This window comes from Lampetra planeri, chromosome 32, assembly GCF_965212315.1.
Source record: "Lampetra planeri chromosome 32, kcLamPlan1.2.h2, whole genome shotgun sequence".
NCBI lineage: Eukaryota > Metazoa > Chordata > Hyperoartia > Petromyzontiformes > Petromyzontidae > Lampetra > Lampetra planeri.
The window spans coordinates 6,337,657-6,358,496 of NC_136138.1; the positions used below are offsets into that span (position 1 = coordinate 6,337,657).

A 20,840-nucleotide genomic window follows, 5' to 3' on the forward strand; every position below is an offset into this window, starting at 1 on the left:
CAGTTACACTACCGCTTCTCCCACGCGTACAAGCACAAACATCCCCCGTAAGGCTTTGTCAGACTGTTGGGGCAAGTGCTGTTCACGCGCGCGCACATACACGTACTCACACACAGACACGCACGTGCACAGAACCCACCTTCTCGTACTTCAGCAATCACACAAATGCTTACCCCCCCCCACCAACTCTACCCCCCACCACCCCCCCCAAAAAAAACGCTGCTCTTTGACACAAATGAAGCCACTTTTGCAATCAGGCACAATCACAATGCGCCATCAGGGGAGTGGCCACGCCTCGCGCTCTCGCGCAATCACGCGCGCATTCAGTCGGCCGCTCATTCTTCGCTCGGCTCATTCGTTCGATCATTCACTGAAAGAGAGAATTCCATCGCTACGCGGGCACCGGAGTGTGCGTATCGTCCGTCGTGCAACTCTATGCCAATCAGCGCGACCCTTCTGTGTGCATGTCTGTGTGCGTGCCATGTGTATGCGGGATGGGGAGCGGTAGCGCGCTGCGTACCGTACCTGGCGATCAGGGTTCGATTGCCGCTCACGGCCAACACCAGTGATGATTATCTAAACTGGTCCTGGGGCTCCTCTAAGTAGACTCAGCCTCAAATTAGAACCTGGTGTTATGTGTAAACATCGTTACTAGGGAGACAAAGGCGGCCGGGCGTGGTGTTGGCCACCCACCCGCTCGTGTGCCGTGTCGGCCTTTATAGGTGCTCGCTAACAGCACTTGCCCCTACAGTATGTTAAGGCTAGAAGGGGGAACTTTGTCTTTTTTGCCATATGTATGACCAATAACGATGGTGAAAATATTAAACGAGTCCCCTGGGCCTCCCCTAGCCCGACTCAGCCTCAAATGAGAACCTGATGCGGTGTGTAAACATCAGCACTGGTGAGACAAAGGCGGCCGTGCGTGGTGCTGGTCACCCACCCCTTAGTGTGCCGTTCTGCCTTCATCGGTGCTGCTCGCTAAAGCACTTGGTCCAAAAGTGTGAATTACTATACAAGGAGGATCATTGTCATTGTGTAAATAAATGCTTCTTGTATCCCGGGCACGCTAGGGGAAGAGGATTCGAGTCAACGATGTAATACACAGGTAAAAGTTAAAGGAACGAAAAAGGGAAGAGATCATAAATGGGAAATAAGGAGGATGGGAAAGGAACGGAGAAAGGGGAGCAGAGAGTTAGGAGAGATGAGGAGAGGCAGGAGGGAGAGGCTGCATCAGGGCCTCGACGCTGCTGCTGCTGCATGGAGGAGGAGGAGGAGCGGCGTCTGCTTTCACAGTGGGCGGCGGGGAGAGCGGAGGGGTTCAGAATGGGCGTGGCCACGCGGAAGCCACGTGGTGTATGGAAGGCTTGAGCTGATTTAGATATAGATCCAGATGCCTATGGATGGCGAGGGGAAGGTTTCAGAGTGGGGGTGGTCACACAGAGGCCACGTAATTTTCGTGAGGCTTGAGCTGATTTAGATATATAGATATAGAGAGAAACTGTGTATAGATGAGAGTAAAAAGGGATTCAGAATGGAGGTGGCCACACAAAAGTCACGCGATTTACGGGGGACTTGAGCTGATTTAGAGAGATGTATATTCTTAGGTTTTTTCGGTAAAGTCACGTAGGTAAAACAATTTAAATTAATAAAAGTAAAATAAAAATCACGACGTTTCGGAGGCAACACAAGCTTCCGTCTTCAGGTGGAACAGTCACATATCAAGTAAGAGAAATTCCAAGAAACCCGTATTTTTATATATACTGGTTGAGGGTGGGAGGAGCCAAGGTAGGCCCTGAATATTATTTTTGTGAGGTTCGGTGCGGCTGAAGCACGCTGTTAGGAATGAGCCTTTGTTGTGTAAACTTAATTTTTTGCCTACGTCACTTTACCGAAAAAACCTAAGAATATGAATCCTTGTAGTCACGAAAGCTTCAAATCTAGAATTATAAAGATGTGTTTGTGCACGCGTGCTCGTCTGTGTAAGTCTGTTCGTACATTGTGCAATGATGACCCACTTCACACCGAAGCGCGGCCATGTGTGGACACAGAAATGTATCAGTCGCGAGTCACCGACAGACATCTCCAATTGTTTATCGATCTTGTTATTGTCTATGATAAAAAAAGTGCGTGTTTACACCCCGCAAAGCCATCACAGACTTGTGGGTGCAAGTGCTGCTAGCGAGTAGCACTTATGAAGGCCGGCACAGCACACGATGGGGGTTGGGTGGCAGCACCACACCCAACAAAGACGAAAGATCCCCCGTATAGCCTTAACAGACTGTTGGGGAAGTGCTGTAATCGAGCAGGTATAAAGGCCGACGCGTCACACGATAGGGTTGGGGTGGTCAGCACCACGCCCGGACGCATTTGCCTCCCTAGTGGTGATATTAACAATCACAGACATTCGCAAGCTGGAAAAAAAAAAAAACGTAACACGAATGAAATAACACTGCTCCCCGAAATGAAAAACAATATTCAATAGGCGACGTTTCGGGCAAATGGCCCTTCTTCATGGAACACACACTCACTCACATATGAACGATCGCTCGCCAGTGTCGTATTAAGCTAGTGCGGGGCCTATATGTGTTATAAAGTGGCCCTAGATTAAAAAAATAAAAACACATAAATATTAAAACACACATTTTTTACTTTCACAGTAAAGTAATTGTATTTTATCCTTCGCTATACAGCCAGACAATACGACAAAGCGCTATCCTTAAACACCCAGTCGTTCGTAAAAGTTGAAGGCAGTATAGTACTATAGCAATAGAGCAAGTGCGGGGCCCTTGAAAGTGCGGGGCCCGTAGCTACATGTGTAGCTACATGTGTAGCTACTTGTGCCACTGGGATAATTCGGCACTGTCGCTCGCTCGTACCGGCACGCTGGAGGCGCTGACGGAGACGCTGACGGGCCGCACGTGAAGGCGCACGCACTCCGCGGGGAACTCCGCGAACCTCCTGGGCTCCTCGGCGCGTGGACACAGCTCCCTCCGCGAGCACCTGGCACCCAGCAGCAGCAAATAGCAGCAGCAGCAACAGCAGCAGCAATAGCAGCAGAAGCAGCAGCATGAGGAGCAGCAGAAGCAGCAGCAGCAGGAGCAGCAGCACCAACAACGACAAGCGGCAGCAAGAGGAGCAGCAGCAACAGCAGCAGGAGGAGCAACAGGACATTTAGAAACGTGACGTTTAGAGTATTTGGCTGCTATACATTTCGAGATCAGCCAACCCGTTAAGCTTCTGAAAACGAGCTATATGGCTCAGCGGGCCTTACCTGGTAAAATCAAAACAAAGTTTAAGATTCTTTTAGATGCCAATCAGCAGCATGGATATTTGTTATGCATGCATGGTTTGGCCAGTTCCATTAAATGGGCGTTTGGCTTCAATGTGTTGCGTGGAAACCGCAGTGTCAGACTAAACGTCCGATAGGCTGAGGACATCATTTTATAGATGCAGCTCAATGGACTGTGTTGGCACTGGCGGGCCAGGCGTGTCGTAATTGTCATCAGCAGCGCGGCCAAAACGTGCCCAAGTCTCGCCGTGACCACGTGGTTGGGTCGGTGGCACTAAAATTCGAAAATTCCACGTCTCTATGGCAGCGGCCAGGATGTCCTTTGGCACAACGAATCGCGTTGGTTTGCTGCCGAGCCGAGCAATCTCTCCAGGTTGTTTTCGGGTTGTGGGCCAACACGTAGATCCGGCACGATGCGATGTCCGACGTTTCGCTCCCACGTGCTGCTACCGGGGGCACGGGGGGGAGGGAGAGCTTCTTCTGAAATTCCTGCAAAAGCTCCCAGCGCGTGGAACGAAACGTCGGACACCGTGCCGGACACCGCGTGGCACGACCCCCAGCGCGAAACACACACCGCAGAGCTACGCAGCAGCTGGACATCTGTGAAAAATATATTTACAGCTCATCGGATACCTCCAGTCTAAATAAAGATTCTGATCCTGAAGCGCAACTGCAATAACATCACCAGGCGGTACTCATTTTAGAGACCCTGGAGCGATGTTGGTTGATGATTTGCAGTGATTATGGTGGTGGTGGTGGTAGCGGTGGTGGTGAAGGAGCAGACCCGATCGTGGCCCTCATTTGAACTCGAGGTGTGGTGATTGGAAGGCTCCCCCCTGCTGCTCTACCTGCTGAGCTATAACCAAGTGAGCTTCGAAATAACACGACGTTCAAAAGAAGCGGTTAAATGACACGTGAAATGTGAAACCTGGAGGGGAAAAAAAATTCAAAATAATCGATGGCTATCACGGCCGAAGCCCAGGTGTGATGTTGGCAAGGTGGGAGTCTCGCTTTGCAGTAATGGAGGGTGGTGTTGGGGGGTGGAATAGATAGAGCAGCTAACGCGGCAAGAAATGCGTTGTGGCATGTGAAGCAAGGTGAAAGAGAGGTGGGAGGAAGCCGAGGAATAAATAAATAAATCTGAAACAACTCGCGCAACCTTGTAGAACATAACCCATAACCGACTCGGCGTGGCATGCACGCACACGCACACACACACACAAAAATTGAGACCGCTCAACTCAATGTCGCGACAATTACTCGCCAATTAGTGTTCTCGAATTTTCTCCAGGACACGCAATCAGTCGAGTTAATCATCGGTTCTGATTGGCGGTCACAGGCAATTAAATCTGGCGGCAGGCAAAGATTCAATTTCAGCCCGAAGATTGCCACTATTCTCGATGGAACTGCCCACAATGTATTTGAGAATATGGCCCCGCGTGTGTTGGACGAGCAAGCAGCGTATGCCGTTGAGTTAAAAAGTCAATTGTACCCAAACAAATAAATAATGCATCTTCGAGGCTATGCGTATATTTAGGAGTTTGGACTTCCCGCTTTAAGAAGTACGAGACATGTTTATTGCTGGAAATATCTGGCCCGTGAAGAAAACGCAGACTCATTGGCACGTTGACACAGGACTTCTGATAACAAGTAGAATAATTATTTGAGTATTTCTTTAGTATGGGCTAAGTAACTTAGCATTGTCTTGTGATGAATATGTTGTTTTTCCAGTAACGTCCTATCTGAGATTGGACGGAATCGGTCACGCGTTCTGACACAAAAGGACGTGCACATTTTTTTTCATCATCTTGCCAAATACTGTTGCTGGTGTTGTTGCATACAGCTCAGAGGCGCACGGAGCCAGCACCTCTGAGAACCTCGGTTCGAATCCAGGTTTCAGCCAGTGCCTGTGATTAAACTGGGTTCTCAAGTGTAGCGAGTTGGCGTTTCAAGTTTACAAGCCAACGTGTCTTGAAACCAGGTGAGAACTCAAGAGACCAGGTTGAGTCTCACATTTCACAAGAGTGACCTGAGCAATGAATCTTCCAGTAGGTAGGGGGGCAGGGGGGGGGGGAGTGACAACCGTAGAAGTAAGAAAAAGGTTTCACATAGAAGAAGATGTGATGATGTGATAAGAAGGAAACGGGCAATATTTCGACACATAGAGGATGGACAACTGTGAAAATGAAAAGTGTGTAGTTGTTCTTGTTGTTCGTAAAACTTAAAGGAACCGGAAAGAGAGGAAGACCTAACAAAAAATGGCTTGATGACGACAACGTAAGAGATTGGTCCCAGAAAGATGTGGCCACGACTTGAGCATATTGGCACAAGACAAAGAGGAAAGTGGAATCTAATGACGAAGAGTGTAGTGGACACTTTCGGGCTATCTGCTCGTGAATAGTGATGATGATGAGGCGGGGGGGGGGGACAACGACTGACGCTGTGTATAATCTCAAATTGGTGATTTACAGTGTAATGGCCTAACTCTGAAGTATTTTTTTTTTACTTAATCCCAGCTGTTAGAATTAAAAAGATCAGCTTGGCCGCCAAACAACGAACACTACCCTCTAGTAGGACAGATGGGGAAGTGCTGCCATCTTGTGTGGTGAAGAGGTCATGATGAAGGTCACTTGAAGTTATCTCAGAGGCAAGTTCTGTCATATCCACTTCCGTGGACCGGTCTATAACATGGGGAGGGGGGGGGGGGTAGTGGGGGAGGGGGTTGAACAGCCCCCGAGAGCATTCCCAAAGGATGTTTCATTTCGGGGGGGTGCCGCCAATAGCTCAATCAAGATGACAATTTTCGGAGAAACGGACAAAAAAAGACGAAAAATATTAAGAATTGGCGAATCGCAAGATGTTAGTCTGGATTTTGCGCAGATCACCCCACGGCAATTGCTAGACATTTGACAACGTTTGCCGGTTAAGGAATTCGCCGCGGTTATTAAAAAAAAAACCTTCTGGAGGTGTCACTTTGCGGAGAGGATAAGTCACGTGTAAAATGAGGTCGCCATGTATTATTAACGCCGCGGCTGCATCTCCCCGCATCGAGCTGCAGCGTACGCATCTCTGCACCGCAACAACGCGCGGTTATTGTGGGCGCACGCGAACGCACAGACACACACGCACAGACAAAGATTCCCTGCATAGCCTTAACAGACTGTCGGGGCAAGTGCTGTTAGGACGGGAAGAGTATACGAAGAGGTGGGTGGCCAGCACCACGCCTGGCCACCCGTTGTTTGCCCAGTGCCGATGATTGGCGCATCACACCAAGGTACTCACTTAAGGCTGAGCGGACCTCGGGGAGTCCACAAAACCGGTTCAGACAACCGTTACCGATGTGCATCCGTGAGCAGGAATCGACCGCGGTTCGCCGGGCTCGTAGCGCATCGCGCTGACCGGTGCGTCACTGTTCCTCACTGGCACACACGAACAAAGACTAAAGGTCCCGCCCGTATCGCCTTCAGTAGACTGTTGGGGGCAAGTGCTGTGAGCGAGCACAACACGTGCACACACACACGGGTGTAGGGAGCCCATACCCCGGGGTTTGTCAGACGTGCCACCGTCTCTGCAACGCGATCAATAATTCACGCGGAACATCTGCTTAAAAAAAAAACATGCCGTCGCACTTCTGCCTGCAATTGCCTCCGCGGGGATACGCGGCGGACTCCTGCACTCGATTTCTTTGAATTATTTCATGGATTTTCTTCTCCCTTATTTTCCTAGAGCCTCTTGGTTCGTTTGCCGTTATCACGGAGGTGAAAAGGTGGAAGCCCTGGCGATTGTTGCTCACGCCACTGCCACACTCACCGACTCGCTGATTCGCCCCCGTCACTCCTCGCTCTCATGCGGTAGACATTCTTCTCCTTATCACTCATCTATCGCTACTACCGTGGTTCCTGATCCTGCGAACTTTGCTCGTTGATTCCTCCTCCCATGCGGAGGACTCGGTCTCAACCAGACACTCGCTGTTTATTCGCATCCATACTAAGTTCCACCACCACCAACACTGCATGTCACAACAACTCACTCACCCCACTCATTAATTCACTCACTCATTCACTCGCCCATCTACTCATTCACTCACTCTCCCACTCACTCAATCACCCACTCACTCATTCACTCACTGACCGACGCACACACTTACCCACTCAATCACTCACTTACTCAAGCACTCACTTACTCACCCACCCACCAACTCGCTCGCTCACTCCACTCGTGTATGTATGCTGAACTTCGTTCGCACCCTACGTAGCCACGCGTCCTAATCGGAGGTGTGGGGGAAAGTACGTCCAACTAAACACTCACCCACTCATCCGCCACTCGATCGCCCACTAACAACGCTGCACGATGTCACAGCGCTTCTCTTTCTGCGTCTTCCCTGGCACCGCTTGCATTTGGAATTCCCTCCTCCCATCGTCTCTCTTCCCATCATCTCTCTTCCCAAGCCCTGACAGTAACCCAAACTCAATTCTCTGATTGCCACGAGCTGTTCAGCGTTTTCGGCCTGCGCTGAGCGTCTGTGATAGATACACTGATAAAGGAGATCGCGATTAGGTCTACCCTTACACGCTGGCCAGATATCATGGAATGTGTTAAGAGCGCCCACACTTTACCCCACCACATGCAACCTGACGATCAACTAACCGTGGTGAAACCGTTAACTCTCCCCTTGAGTGGACGCAAGCGGTAGGGGTATGCATGGTATACGAGCCCGAGACCATGGGTATACAGTACAGGTTTCCCTCGCTTTACGCGGTAGTCGTAGTAGTAGTAGATGCGTGCCAAAGAAAAGGGCGCGCAAAGCGAAACCGCACGATGAGACAGCTGCCTGCCGAGTAGCGCACACAGTACACACAGTACACACACAGCACACACACAGTACACACACACAATACACACACACAGTACACACAGCACACACACAGTACACACACAGTACACATACACACAGTACACACACAGCACACACACAGTACACACACACAATACACACACAGTACACACAGCACACACACACAGTACACACACAGTACACACAGCACACACACACAGTACACACACAGTACACACACACAGTACACACAGTACACACACACAGTACACACACAGTACACATACACACAGTACACACACAGTACACACACAGTACACACATAGTACACACACACAGTACACACACAGTACACACACCGTACACACACAGAGTACACACACACACACAGTACACACACAGTACACATACACACAGTACACACACAGTACACGCACACAGTACACGCAGTACACGCACAGTACACGCACAGTACATACACACACAGTACACACACAGTACACACACAGAGTACACACACAGTACACACACAGTACACACATTACACACACACAGTACACACACAGTACACACACACAGTACACACACAGTACACACACACAGTACACACACAGTACACACACAGTACACACACAGAGTACACACACACAGAACACACACAGTGTACACACACAGTACACACACACCCTATGTACACAAAAAACACAAACAGTACACACACACTACACACAGTACACACACACTACACACAGTACACATACACTGCACACAGTACACATACAGTATATACAGTACACATATACTACACGTGGTACACGGACAGTACACACAGTGCACACAGTACAAACATACAGTACAGGCACACAGTACACATAGTACACAATGTTGCCACACGTCTGACTGCATAGCCGCGATATGAGTGAACTTAAACCGCATGGGGTTTGGAGTAGAAGTCGGGATTTGGTAGAAGTTGGGTTGGAGTAGAAGTTGGATTTGGGTAAATGTCGGATTGGGGTAGAAGTTGGATTTGGGTAAAAGTCGGGTTGGGGAAGAAGTTGGATTTGGGTAAAAGTCGGGATTTGGTAGAATTTGGGTTGGAGTAGAATTTGGGTTGGGGTAGAAGTCGTGTTGGCCGTGTATACTGCACGGAATCGCACAAACCGAAACCCGCGTAGAGCGAGGGAGACGACCAGTCACTGCATTCCGAAATTCGCTCTATTATACCCCACTACCACGTCGGGAAATCATTTAGAAAGCGGAGACCCCTGGGGATTGCTTACCGTGCACTCATTGTCAGACCGATGTGGCAGCATCCAACGTTAAACAAACGCCAGATTTGTATTACTACAACTTTAAATCCACTCCCCCTCCCATACCCGTCTGCCCCCCCCCCAACTTCATCCTCCCCTTGAGCTCGCCCCAGTAAAGGATTATTAAAAGTGACAACGTTTACATGCGCGGCCGTCGAAACATTTGAATTGTCACGCACGTCAAATTATTCTTTTTTTCGGTACAAGGGTTCTGAATGCGAACGGTAAAACAAGATTAAACTATTCTCTTGAAGAAGAGAAAAAAGCTATTAAAATATAAAAAAAAATACATTTATTTGATTTCAGTGTTTGCCTGTAAATCGTAGCTTTTATTGTCAATGTTTTTTTTTTGGGACAGACCCACGTCCTGAAACGTTTGGTGGCGAAGCACTAGACAGGAGACATCGCATTATTCCGTGAATAGAGATTAATGAAGATGACCCCCCCAGAGCCCTTCCCCCCGCCCATTCATTCCAGGCAGAACAACCCGCTTTCATGGCTTCCTTTTTTGGTTGCTTGCGAATTTGACAATGAACACCGTCGCTTCGCGCACGTGACTGCCATTAAGCCTCATCATCCTCCCTCATCGTCGTCCCTCTTCTTTCTCCTCCTGCCACCCCAACCACCTCTTTCATCCTCCTTCTCGCGGGAAGCGACGAAGCCGCGTTCCGTGAATATAGCAGCATCGACAACAACAACAGCAACAACAACAACAGCAACAACAACAGCAGCAGCAGCAGCAGCAGCAAAGTCCATCATCGCGAAGCGAGTAGCAAACTATTACGGTCGACACAGTACACGATGCGGGGTGGGTGACCAGCACTACGCCGGGCCGCCTTTGTCTCCCTAGTGGCGTTGTTTATACACCGCTCCAGGCAGAGTTAACCCATACACACGTGTGCACACTTGTATGGGTTGTGCACACGTACACACGTGTGTGCTTAATGAAAACCGTGAGTGCATGCATTGGGGGAAGGGGGGCAGTAGGGGAGCGTGAATGTAGGGGGATAGGGGGGTAGGGGGATAGGGGGGTAGGGGGATAGGGGGGTAAGAGCATAGGGGAATGAGGGGGTGGGAAATAGGGGGATAGGGGGGTAGGGGGATGGGGGGTAGGGGGGTAGGGGGGTAGGGGGGTAGGGGGATGGGGGGTAGGGAGATAGGAGGATAGGGGGATAGGGGGATGGGGGGGGGCTCTCACATGTTGTGCAGCGAGCACCACCCGCAGTGAGGGTCTCCGGACCCCAGGCATTGTCCGCAGTCCACGTAGCGGTGGCAAGTCTCCACGGGCACGCGGATCACCTGCGCACACGCACACGCACGCACGCGCACACGCACGCACGGTCGCGTAAGCCATGAAAGTTTAATCCCAGCGTATCGCGATGGCAACTCACAGCACCTTCTTTATTTATGAATTAGCACCACGGTTTACTTCGTTTCAATGAATATGTATTTGTTTCGCTTAGCATTGATAATGTTTTCAGTTTGTTTAACCAGGCGAGATGGAGCAGCGACATGCGGTTGAGCGTTCGTTTTGACCGAGAATGCGAAGGTTGCGAGTTCGAATCCTGGTCGTGGGTCAAGTCATCAAATCACTGTGATCATCATCATCAGCTCCATCGCAATGGTAGACCATCATCATCTCTAGAGTGAATCATCATCTCAAAATTGCGTCGTCATCATCATCTCAAGAATGCATCACTGTCATTTCAAGAATATGTCATCATCATCGTCATCATCTCAAGAGAGTGTCGTCATCATCATTTCAAGAGTTAATCATCATCTCAAGAATGCATCACTGTCATTTCAAGAATATGTCATCATCATCGTCATCATCTCAAGAGAGTGTCGTCATCATCATCTCAAGAGTTAATCATCATCTCAAGAATGCATCACTGTCATTTCAAGAATATGTCATCATCATCGTCATCATCTCAAGAGAGTGTCGTCGTCATCATCTCAAGAGAGTGTCGTCATCATCATCTCAAGAGTTAATCATCATCTCAAGAATGCATCACTGTCATTTCAAGAATATGTCATCATCATCGTCATCATCGTCATCATCTCAAGAGAGTGTCGTCATTATCATCATCATCGCCTTCATATTACTGGAGGGGGTTAATAAACCACGTGTGTACCGATTAACATAAAGTCACGAGGGGCTGTCCTACGGATACATTAGTATCTGCCACTGCTGCAATAGTGCAGTGGTCAACGCACTGGAATTGCAATCCAGAGGTCGCCGATTCAATTCTATCTCCCGGAGCGGCAGCGGCAACAACGGGTCAAGTTTCCTAAATGCGCTCTACCCCTCTCTCTCTCTCTCTCTCCACCCTGCAGCAGCAGCAGCAGCAGCAGCAGGAGCGGCGATATAAATGAGTAGACCACTTTTAGTTGATCGGCAGGTCGCGAGTGGTGGGGTAAAGTGTGGGTGCGCGGTACACCCACATCTCCCAACGCGTCTGGTCAACGTGTTGGAGGAGTATACCAAACAAACACATGCTAGGGTTCGCTGTAGTGGAGGCCCTTCCACCAGCAAGGGGTGTGAGCAAGTCATTGCAGGGCTGCACCTTTACCTATTGTTTACCGGAGTTTTTTTTAACAGCGGATATTCATATCCTGCGACGTATCACGGTCGAGTCGGAGTTCCTGGAACGCATCTTCGCCAAGCCTCTCGATTTTGTATATTTTTTCTTTCTGTTTTAACGCGACCAATATTATCCATAATGGAGTTTTTTTTTTGTTAGATGGAGTAAAATATTATTGTATCGTTAAACCACCCACCATCCGACACGGCCAATTAGTAAAGATTGTCACTTAAACAAAGCATGCCAATTAGTAACGAATTGGCATGTTTTGTTTTCGTGACAAAGTTTACTAACAGGCCGTGTCGGGGAGTGGCGGGTTTAAAGACACATTTATTTTTACGCGATCTCACCCAAAAAGAAACTCTTATGGATTTTTTTTCTGCTTGTCCATCGCTTCTCCGTGCTATTTTTCTATCGGTTTTTTTTAAATAATTTTCAGAGTAAAAAATAATCCAAGCCAACCATCCATCCCCACGCACATCCTTGCAATTCTGTTCTTTCACTTATTGTGCAATAATGTGCAGCACTATTCTTCAAGAGCGAGATGGCCACTGTCGACGGAGATTTGCTGGCCAAGACGAGAGGGCTTCATTCGGGAGTTACATCAATAAATAACTGGTGAACACAGACCAAAAAAAATATGGTCATCAGAAAACATTCAAACATTTATTTTCCATATTCTTTGGTTCTTTCGGTAAAGTCACGTAGATAGAAAATAAAATAAAAATAAAATAAAAACCAAAAAACTCACGACGTTTCGATTACCACACAAGCGATCGTCGTCAGGAGGAAAGAGCGGGAACAGCTGCTGAACTCAGACTGCATTCAGCAGCTTTTGTTGTGATCGAAACGTCGTGAGTTTTTGGTTTTTATTTTATTTTTATTCCTGCAGTCACGAAAACTTTAAGTTGTTGGGTGCAGTTTACATCTCTTATTATCCAACCAATGTCTCTGACATTCTCTATTTATGATGTGCGATGAGGAAGGGCCGTTGCCTGAAACGTCGCACATGATGTATATTCTTTAGCAATTACGTTTATTTTTAATTCTATTCTTGCGTATGATCGCAGCAATAAATGCGGTAGCTAAATGATAATGTCGAGGTCGACTGGCCACGGCAAGAGGGTTCATATTTCGATTTAAAGCTTTCGTGACTGCAGGGATTCATCTTCTTGGTTCTTTCGGTAAAGTCACGTAGAAGGGAAATCATTAAATAATAAAAAAAAACATAATAAAATAATATATATTTTTAAATAAAATAATAAAAAAAACATAATAAAAAATATATATTATTTTATCATGTTTTATTTTTATTATTTTATTATTTCCCTTCTACGTGACTTTTCCGAAAGAACCAAGAAGAGGGTCCATATTCTTGGTTCTTTCGGTAAAGTCACGTAGATAGAAAATAAAAATAACAAAATAAAATATTAAAAATACAAATAATAAACCGACAAGAGGGCTTCATCCTCCTCCTCCCCCATTGGGTTTGCCATACGGGTCCATAGTTTGGTTGCATGGCCACAGCGAAGTTTTCCACAGTCCTCCTCGTCGAACGCGTGTCCCAAGAACACGTGGTTGGGCCAGTGTTTTTGGTTGCGAAATCCGCACAATAAAATAATAAAAAAAACAAATACAATAATGTTACAAAATCAAGAAAAGCAAAGGCAGCGGTGACGGCGTGGGAGCTTCAATGCGGCTCTTTAAGATTCAAACGAGCACACTGCCCAGACAGGTGATGGATTGCATGCGACATCTATTTATCGGTCCCAAAAGATTATTTTTGGCGAGGCACGAATCCCCGCGATTTCGCCAGCTCGCTTGTGATGGGGCCATCGGATGGCGGGTATAGGTGGGGGTGGGGGGGAGAGGCGAGGGAAGAGTGTGTTTGTGTGTGTGTGTGCTACGAACCCGGCGGCCCGAGTTCGATTCCCGCTCACGGCCAATACCAGTGACAATTATCTGGATCGGACCTGATTATCTGAACCGGTCTCGCCGAGGTTGAATCCGCTTCTCAGATGTGTACCTGGTGTGGTGTGTAAACATCGTCGCTGGCGAGACAAAGGCGACTGGGCGTGGCGTTGGACCGGCCTTAATAGATGGGCGCTAACAGCACTTGCCCTAACAGTCTGTTAAAGGCTATACCGGGATCCTTGTCCTTGCATGTGCAAATTAACGTGTATATATGCACATATCCATGCCTTAATAGGTGCTCGCTAACCGCACTTGCCTCCCAACAAGTATACAGGCTGCGTATCCACTTACGGTCACGTTCGTGTACGTCAAAAACGTTCGCTACGAATACGCAAAGACAAAGGTCCCCCGTATAGCCTTCAACGGACTGCTGGGGGGGGGGGGCGGAAAGTGCTGTTTGCGAGCACACGCGCGCGAACACAACATCTGTGTTGGAGGGAGGCATCAATTGCAGGTTTTATGAGAAGCAGAGAGCCTGTGGGAGAGGTATTCATATTCTTAGGTTTTTTTTCCGTTAAAGTCACGTAGGTAAAACATCAAAATTAATAAAAATAAAATAAAATAAAATTCACGACGTTTCGGAGGCAACACAAGTCTCCGTCATCAGGTGGGACCGTCACAGCCAGATTAGCTGCATCAAGTGAGGCAATGATTCAAGATGTAATCCCTTAAAAGCAAGTTGAGGTGGGGACGGAGACTTGTGTTGCCTCCGAAACGTCGTGATTTTTATTTTATTTTATTTTTATTAATTTTGATGTTTTACCTACGTGACTTTACCGAAAAAACCTAAGAATATGAATCCTTGCAGTCACGAAAGCTTCAAATCTAGAATGTGGGAGAGGTGCTGACCGAAGGCTGCTCCGTCTGATGTGGCGCGTGTCTCCCCCCCCCCTGCCCGCCTACGTCCAATCGATCCCAGTGGGTCCTTTACTTACATGAGCCGGCGAGCGTGAAATGAAATGATATATAACACAAGCACCCCCCCCCCCCCCCCCCAATTTCTCAAAGTCGGTGACACGCCTCGGTTACATTTTCTCTCCGTGAGTCCCTTCTCCCTCCCTTGCGCGCACGCGCACGTATTCTCTGCGTGTTGCGCGTTGCGTGTGTTTGAAAATAAGTGGATGTGTGGGGGAGCGGTGGCGCAGTGGTTAGCGCGCTAAGCTACGAACCCAGCGACCCGAGTTCGATTTCCCGCTCGCGGCCACCAATACCAGTGACGATTATCAGAACCAGTCCCGGCTAACGCCGAGGTCGACTCAGCCTCGAACGAGTACCCGGTGTGGTGTGTCGTAAACATCGCCACGAGGGAGACAAAGGCGGCACGCCGGGCGTGGTGCTGGCCACCAACCCTCGTGCGACGTGCCGGACTTCATGGGTGCTGGCTCACGGCACTTGCCCCGACAGACTGTGAAAGGCTATACGGGGGATCTTCGCTTCGTGTCTGCGTGTAGCGATGAGCGCTGCACTCCCATGGGAACCCGGCGACCCGAGTTGAATGCTCGCCCAGCGACGGCGAATATTGTGAACCGCTCCTGGGCATGCCCTAGGTCGACTCAGCCTTAAGCGGAGTAGCCGCTGCGGCGCGTAAACGTCAGCACTGGGGAGACAAAGGCGGCCGGGCGTGGACGCTGGCCACCCACCCCGTCGTGCACCGTGCCGGCATTCGCCGGCGCCACTTGCCCCAGCCGCCTGTTCAAGGCTGTCTCTATACGGTGGGCTGGCGGTGGTGGTGGTGGAGGGGGGGAGAGATCTGTTGCCTTCGTCCATGTAACAGCACGCTCGACCTCTCGCTGAGCGGTCTTCGCCCAAACTCCCTAGACCGGCATCAAATCAGTTCATCATTGAGTGCTCATTCATTCCGCCGATGCTTCATTAGACGAATACACGTCTCGGCTTCACTGGGGCCCTGCGTTGTGCGCGTGAGTACAGAAATTACCGCCCCCCCCCCCCGCGCGCGCCCCGCGGCGAGTTACAAGCTGCATGACGCCGTTCATTCATCGCAGAGTTCGACGCGGATAAGAAGAGGGCAGCGAAGCCCCCGGTAGGGTTTGTTTTTTCTACAGCAACGGACTTTGCTGATGAGACCCCGGAATGTTGAAACCAGTCTGCGTCATAAACTCTCAACGAGACGGATTCGATTCCGCGCCACGGCTAACGTCATTGGCGAGTGATACCTGAACCGGTCCAGACAGCCCACAACACCGCCACCACCTTCCGCCAAACCTTCAGGCGTAGTTCTGTGGCGTTCTCATTCTGGCCAGTACTTTGACGCAGCGTGGTGCACTGCTAGCTACAGAGCTCCACACAGACGGATATTCACATCGTGGTGGCACCACCGTAGCCCATAGAAAAGGAACCGATTTTATTCGTCTGCACTTTGGGGCCGTCCATAAATGACGTCATGCAATTTTGGACGATATTTGACCTCCACCCCCCTCGTCACACGGCGTCACAAAAAGTCAGACCCCCCCTCAAATATGACGTCACAAATCTCTGCCCCCCCCCCCAAAACCATATTTCCATTTTGATAATAAAACATGCTTCAAATCGCTTTAAACTATTGCCATTCTAGTGCGTATTAAATGTGGCGCTGCACTCTGATGTTATAGGAGTATTGTTATAACAATCCTATGTTTATTTAAAGTTGCGCATTTTGATGTGACGTCACATTTCTCACCCCCCCCCCCTCGTGACACATTGTCACAAAAATCTGACCCCCCCCCCCCCCACTAGGTGAGTGACGTCATTTATGGACGGCTCCTTTGCTGTACCGCCATCAGCTGTCGGACCAGGGCGCATGGCACCTCGTCGGAGAGCCACGGGAAGGGATTTTCGCGACGTTTCTGCGATCCACCAACCACCGCTGCTGCCTCCACTCTGCTCGATCACAGGCCACGTGACTAGGCAGCCACCATCACACGGCTCACGGCTACAATCTGATCATTTAACAGCGTTTAACTTGTTCATTGCGACCGCAGGTTCAACGCAACCACGTTCTCAAACAAACACAAATGTGTGTATTTTTTATTTTAATTTTACTTTTATTAATTTTAATTTTTTACCTACGTGACTTTACCGAAAAAAACCTAAGAATACAAATGTGTGTGTGTGTGTTGAACTTCTTTCTCACCGCCCATAGCCTACAGGGCATAGGCCGCGAGGCTCGTCGCGTTCATCTCAGATGTTTCTTGTTCATGTTTTTGTTTCGTTGCGGTTGCACCCGAGTCAAGAGCCACATGGCTCACAGGGTTACACCTAATAAATGAAACTGATCTCGCGGGTGACATTAACCGTCGGGCACCAACGTGTTGCTGACTCGACCGTAAGGATTTGAAATGTGGAATCCGCCGCTTAACTGGCTCAGCCGGAGAATGAGTGGCTCGCAATCGAGAGGATGCGAGTTCAAATCCTGGTTGGGTTGGGGAGAGGGGGGGTTGGCTCAGCCCATTATCCCTCCAAGGTCGGCAAAATTAGTCGACTGTATGGGGAATTAAACACCAGTTTTCATATGTACAGATCGTCACGGCCAGAGGAATGTGGAATTGCCACAGTCAATGGCTCAGGGCTGTAAACGGGTGATGACCCTCCACATCATAATGACTTGGACCATAATAATTCAAAAAGAGGGAGCCGTCAGGAGAGGTTGGGGGGGGGGCGGAGGGGCTCAGCCTCCTGTAGCCCCCCACCCCTCCCGATACGCAGTGGCTGAGTGAAGCCCATTAAACGATTACCGCCACACGCTGCTGAGCAACTATCCATAGACACGGGTTGGGTGCCTCGGAGCATTGGGCCACACGGCAGCTGCGATTGCAGCCAGCAGCGTGTTTCACTGAGAGACGATAGCATTAGCGCGGTCCCTGAATACACCACGGGGGGGGGGGGGGGCAGCTCATTAGGAGAACTGACAGCTCATTATTCAAGTCCATTTCCGTGACCACAAGCACCCCAATTACGAGGCCTCTCAAAGTCACAACTTCAAGTTTCCACCTTCTCAAGCGACCAATGGGGCGCGGCGCTACGCTCTCTCTCTCCTGGTCGGTGGCGACGGGGGAAGTGGTGGGGGTGATGGGGGTGGTGGGGGAAATTCCACGTTCTCACGGCGAGGGGCAGTCCCTCCCTTCCTTCACGTACGGGCTCGCGCGCTGTTGTAAGCTTTTTTTTTTGTCGCAGTGATCACAAATGCTACGAAGCTGTAGATACTAAGAGGTGGCCACGTGGCTCCCGGGGGGGGGAGTGTGGAGAGGTGGGGTTGCAGAGACTGGGTAACCGCACCTGAATTCCAGGGTTCTAGTCTAGGGCTCATCGGTCCGTGAACGAACCAGGTCCTCGAGTATAGCGAGAGGCTTGGCGTCAGTCCGGTCAACGCAATGGCTGTTTAAAAATCTAATTAGAAAATAAAAACCCATCACGTCAATCTGTTTTTTCGTTTTACGCGACTAACTGTGTCGTCTATAATATAGTTGCTTTTGTTTGTGGATTGTGGATTTGCTCTCCACAACATTTACAATCTGTACTCAGATTATAAATGTTGTGGATTTGCTCTCCAACACACCGGTGTGCTGTACTAGTGACGATTTGGCCACGTTCTGTTCGCGTAACAAACCTTACTCATTGACCGTGTCGGGCGGTTGCGGGTTTAACGACACATTCATATTTACTCGAACGAACCGAAAACGGAAACAAATATTATTGATAATGGTCGCGAAAGCCTACGTGTTAAACTGTCTGTGTTGTTCTCAGAATTTCAGATAATTATTATTTGACTGACATGCCACAAATATTTCGGTGCTTGACAGTGAGTCATGTGACGAATGTTTATCTCCATTGCAAGGCATGTGGAAATATGCAACCCTTCCCCCAAACCCCCCCCCCCCTCCGACCCCCACTAGTGTATAGATAATGGGATCACTTGAAGGCACCCTCAGAAGTAGCTCTGCGTTATCTCGTTCTGCAGGTCGATTGCCTCTCGCGTCACATGACGCCGATTGCCCAATCGGAATAAAGCTTCAAAAACAAAAGCCAAACATAAAGGCGGCATGTGCAAGAGGGCCAAAGTGAAGCAATTGCTAACAATGTGTGTGTGTTGAACGTTGTTCGCACCGTACATAGACAACCGTCCTAATATATATATATTTTTAAAATATGTAAGAGAAGACGGGAAGATGGGAAGGGGATGGAACTGGACGGGAATCTCGGCAAGAGATGCTGAAGATCCCAAAAGGCCCCCCCCGTCAATGACAGGCATCGGCATTGAGCTGTGAGTGGATAACACATTGAGACAGACCGACAGACAGATTCTAAATTCACAGACATCTTCCGTGCAATAAAAAAAAGCAACCAAACATCTCCTCCCGGCCCAGAATCTTCAGGTAAAAGACGCAATTGCGTCTTGGACGTGTGAGAATAAAGCAAAGGGGGGAAACAAAGAGCGCAGTGATTACCCAGGCCATGGCTTGACGACGTCACGAGCGATCGGCGTGAGAAAGATGCGGCCCTGCTCGAGCAGATCGGCGCAAGACGGAGAGGAAAGTGGAAACGAAATTGTGCAGTGGACACCGACCGGGCTATGTGCCCACGGATCGCGATGCCGAAGACGATAACGACGATGGCGGTGGTGGTGGTGGCGGCGGTGGTGGTGGTGGCAATGGAGGGGGGTGGCTATGATGGTTCGGGGGGGGGGGGGGGCTACGGGGGTGGATGTGGTGGCAGTTGGGGCGGGGTGGCTATGATGGTTCGGGGGGGGGGGGCTACGGGGGTGGATGTGGTGGCAGTTGGGGCGGGGTGGCTATGATGGTCCGGGGGGGGGGGCTACGGGGGTGGATGTGGTGGCAGTTGGGGCGGGGTGGCTATGATGGTTCGGGGGGGGGGCTACGAGGGTGGTGGTGACAGTAGAAATGTAGGGGGCGGCTATGATGGTTTGCGGGGGGCTACGAGGGTGGTGGTGGTCACAGTGGCAGTGGAGGGTGGGGCGGCTTTGGTGGAGGAGGGGGCGACTATGATGGTTTGGTGGGGTGCCAGCGGTGGTGGCGGCGGTAGAGGGGGGGCGCCTGTGTTGGTTGGAGGGGTGGGGGGCTGTGGGGGGGGGGTCACAGCAGGCAGAGCTGCGGGCCCGTGCATAAAACGCGCTTTTGTGTTTAAGCCTCAATATATTTGAGGCTTAAATGCAAAGCAGATCTGATTGCCCTTGGGCTAAAGGGAATCTGACGACTCACTTCTCGAAGCCTCCTTCAAGCGCTGAACTTTAAAAATGCTGCGGATCAATTGTGGCCCAAAAGGAATGGTCTTCGGTTGAATCGGGTCTCGTCCGTCAAAAAGCGAGAGATTTTTGCAATTCCAATTTTTCGCGGCGTATAATAATAATAAACAGTAATAGATACGGCGGTAGTGAAATGGGGCTTTAACATTCCTGGCGCGTCCCCCTCCGCACACACCGCTGCAACCTGCCTCGCGCGCGCGGTGTTCGTCCGTTCATTTACTCTCCGGGTGAAAACGCGAGAGAGCTGCTAAACATTACAACAACAAAAAAACACGTGCTGTATTAAAACAAAAATCAATCATCGCAGACAAACGGGGAGAGGCGTGCGACTATTTGGGACCAGACAAGAGTGACTGCATCCCCCCCACCCACCCCCCCAATCCCAACCAATGCTCATGAACTTCCGACTTCTAAAAGCCCTAAAAGTCATGATTACCCTTCACATGTCCACTCCCACCCGTCATGTCCACTCCCACCCCCATCTCCCCGCCGCCCACGCGTACTTCTGTGGCTTAGAGAGACCGTTTCATGAATAACCCCCGAGCTCGCTCACACCTTGCGCTAGACGCCTCGCATTTGCTTCATCCTCTGC

The 20,840-nt window shown here is 49.7% G+C and overlaps 1 protein-coding gene across 1 annotated transcript in view; it reads right to left on the reverse strand.

Annotated features, from left to right (window-relative positions):
- The window catches only part of LOC144729503 (plexin-A1-like), a 156,120-nt gene that overhangs the window by 1,943 nt on the left and 133,337 nt on the right, over nucleotides 1-20,840 (reverse strand). The window contains exons 7-8 of the mRNA XM_078609839.1: nucleotides 10,632-10,732; nucleotides 2,877-2,958 (exon numbers count right to left, since the gene is read on the reverse strand). Of these exons, the coding sequence (XP_078465965.1) occupies nucleotides 2,877-2,958; nucleotides 10,632-10,732 (183 nt within the window). The remainder of the gene's footprint in view (nucleotides 1-2,876; nucleotides 2,959-10,631; nucleotides 10,733-20,840) is intronic.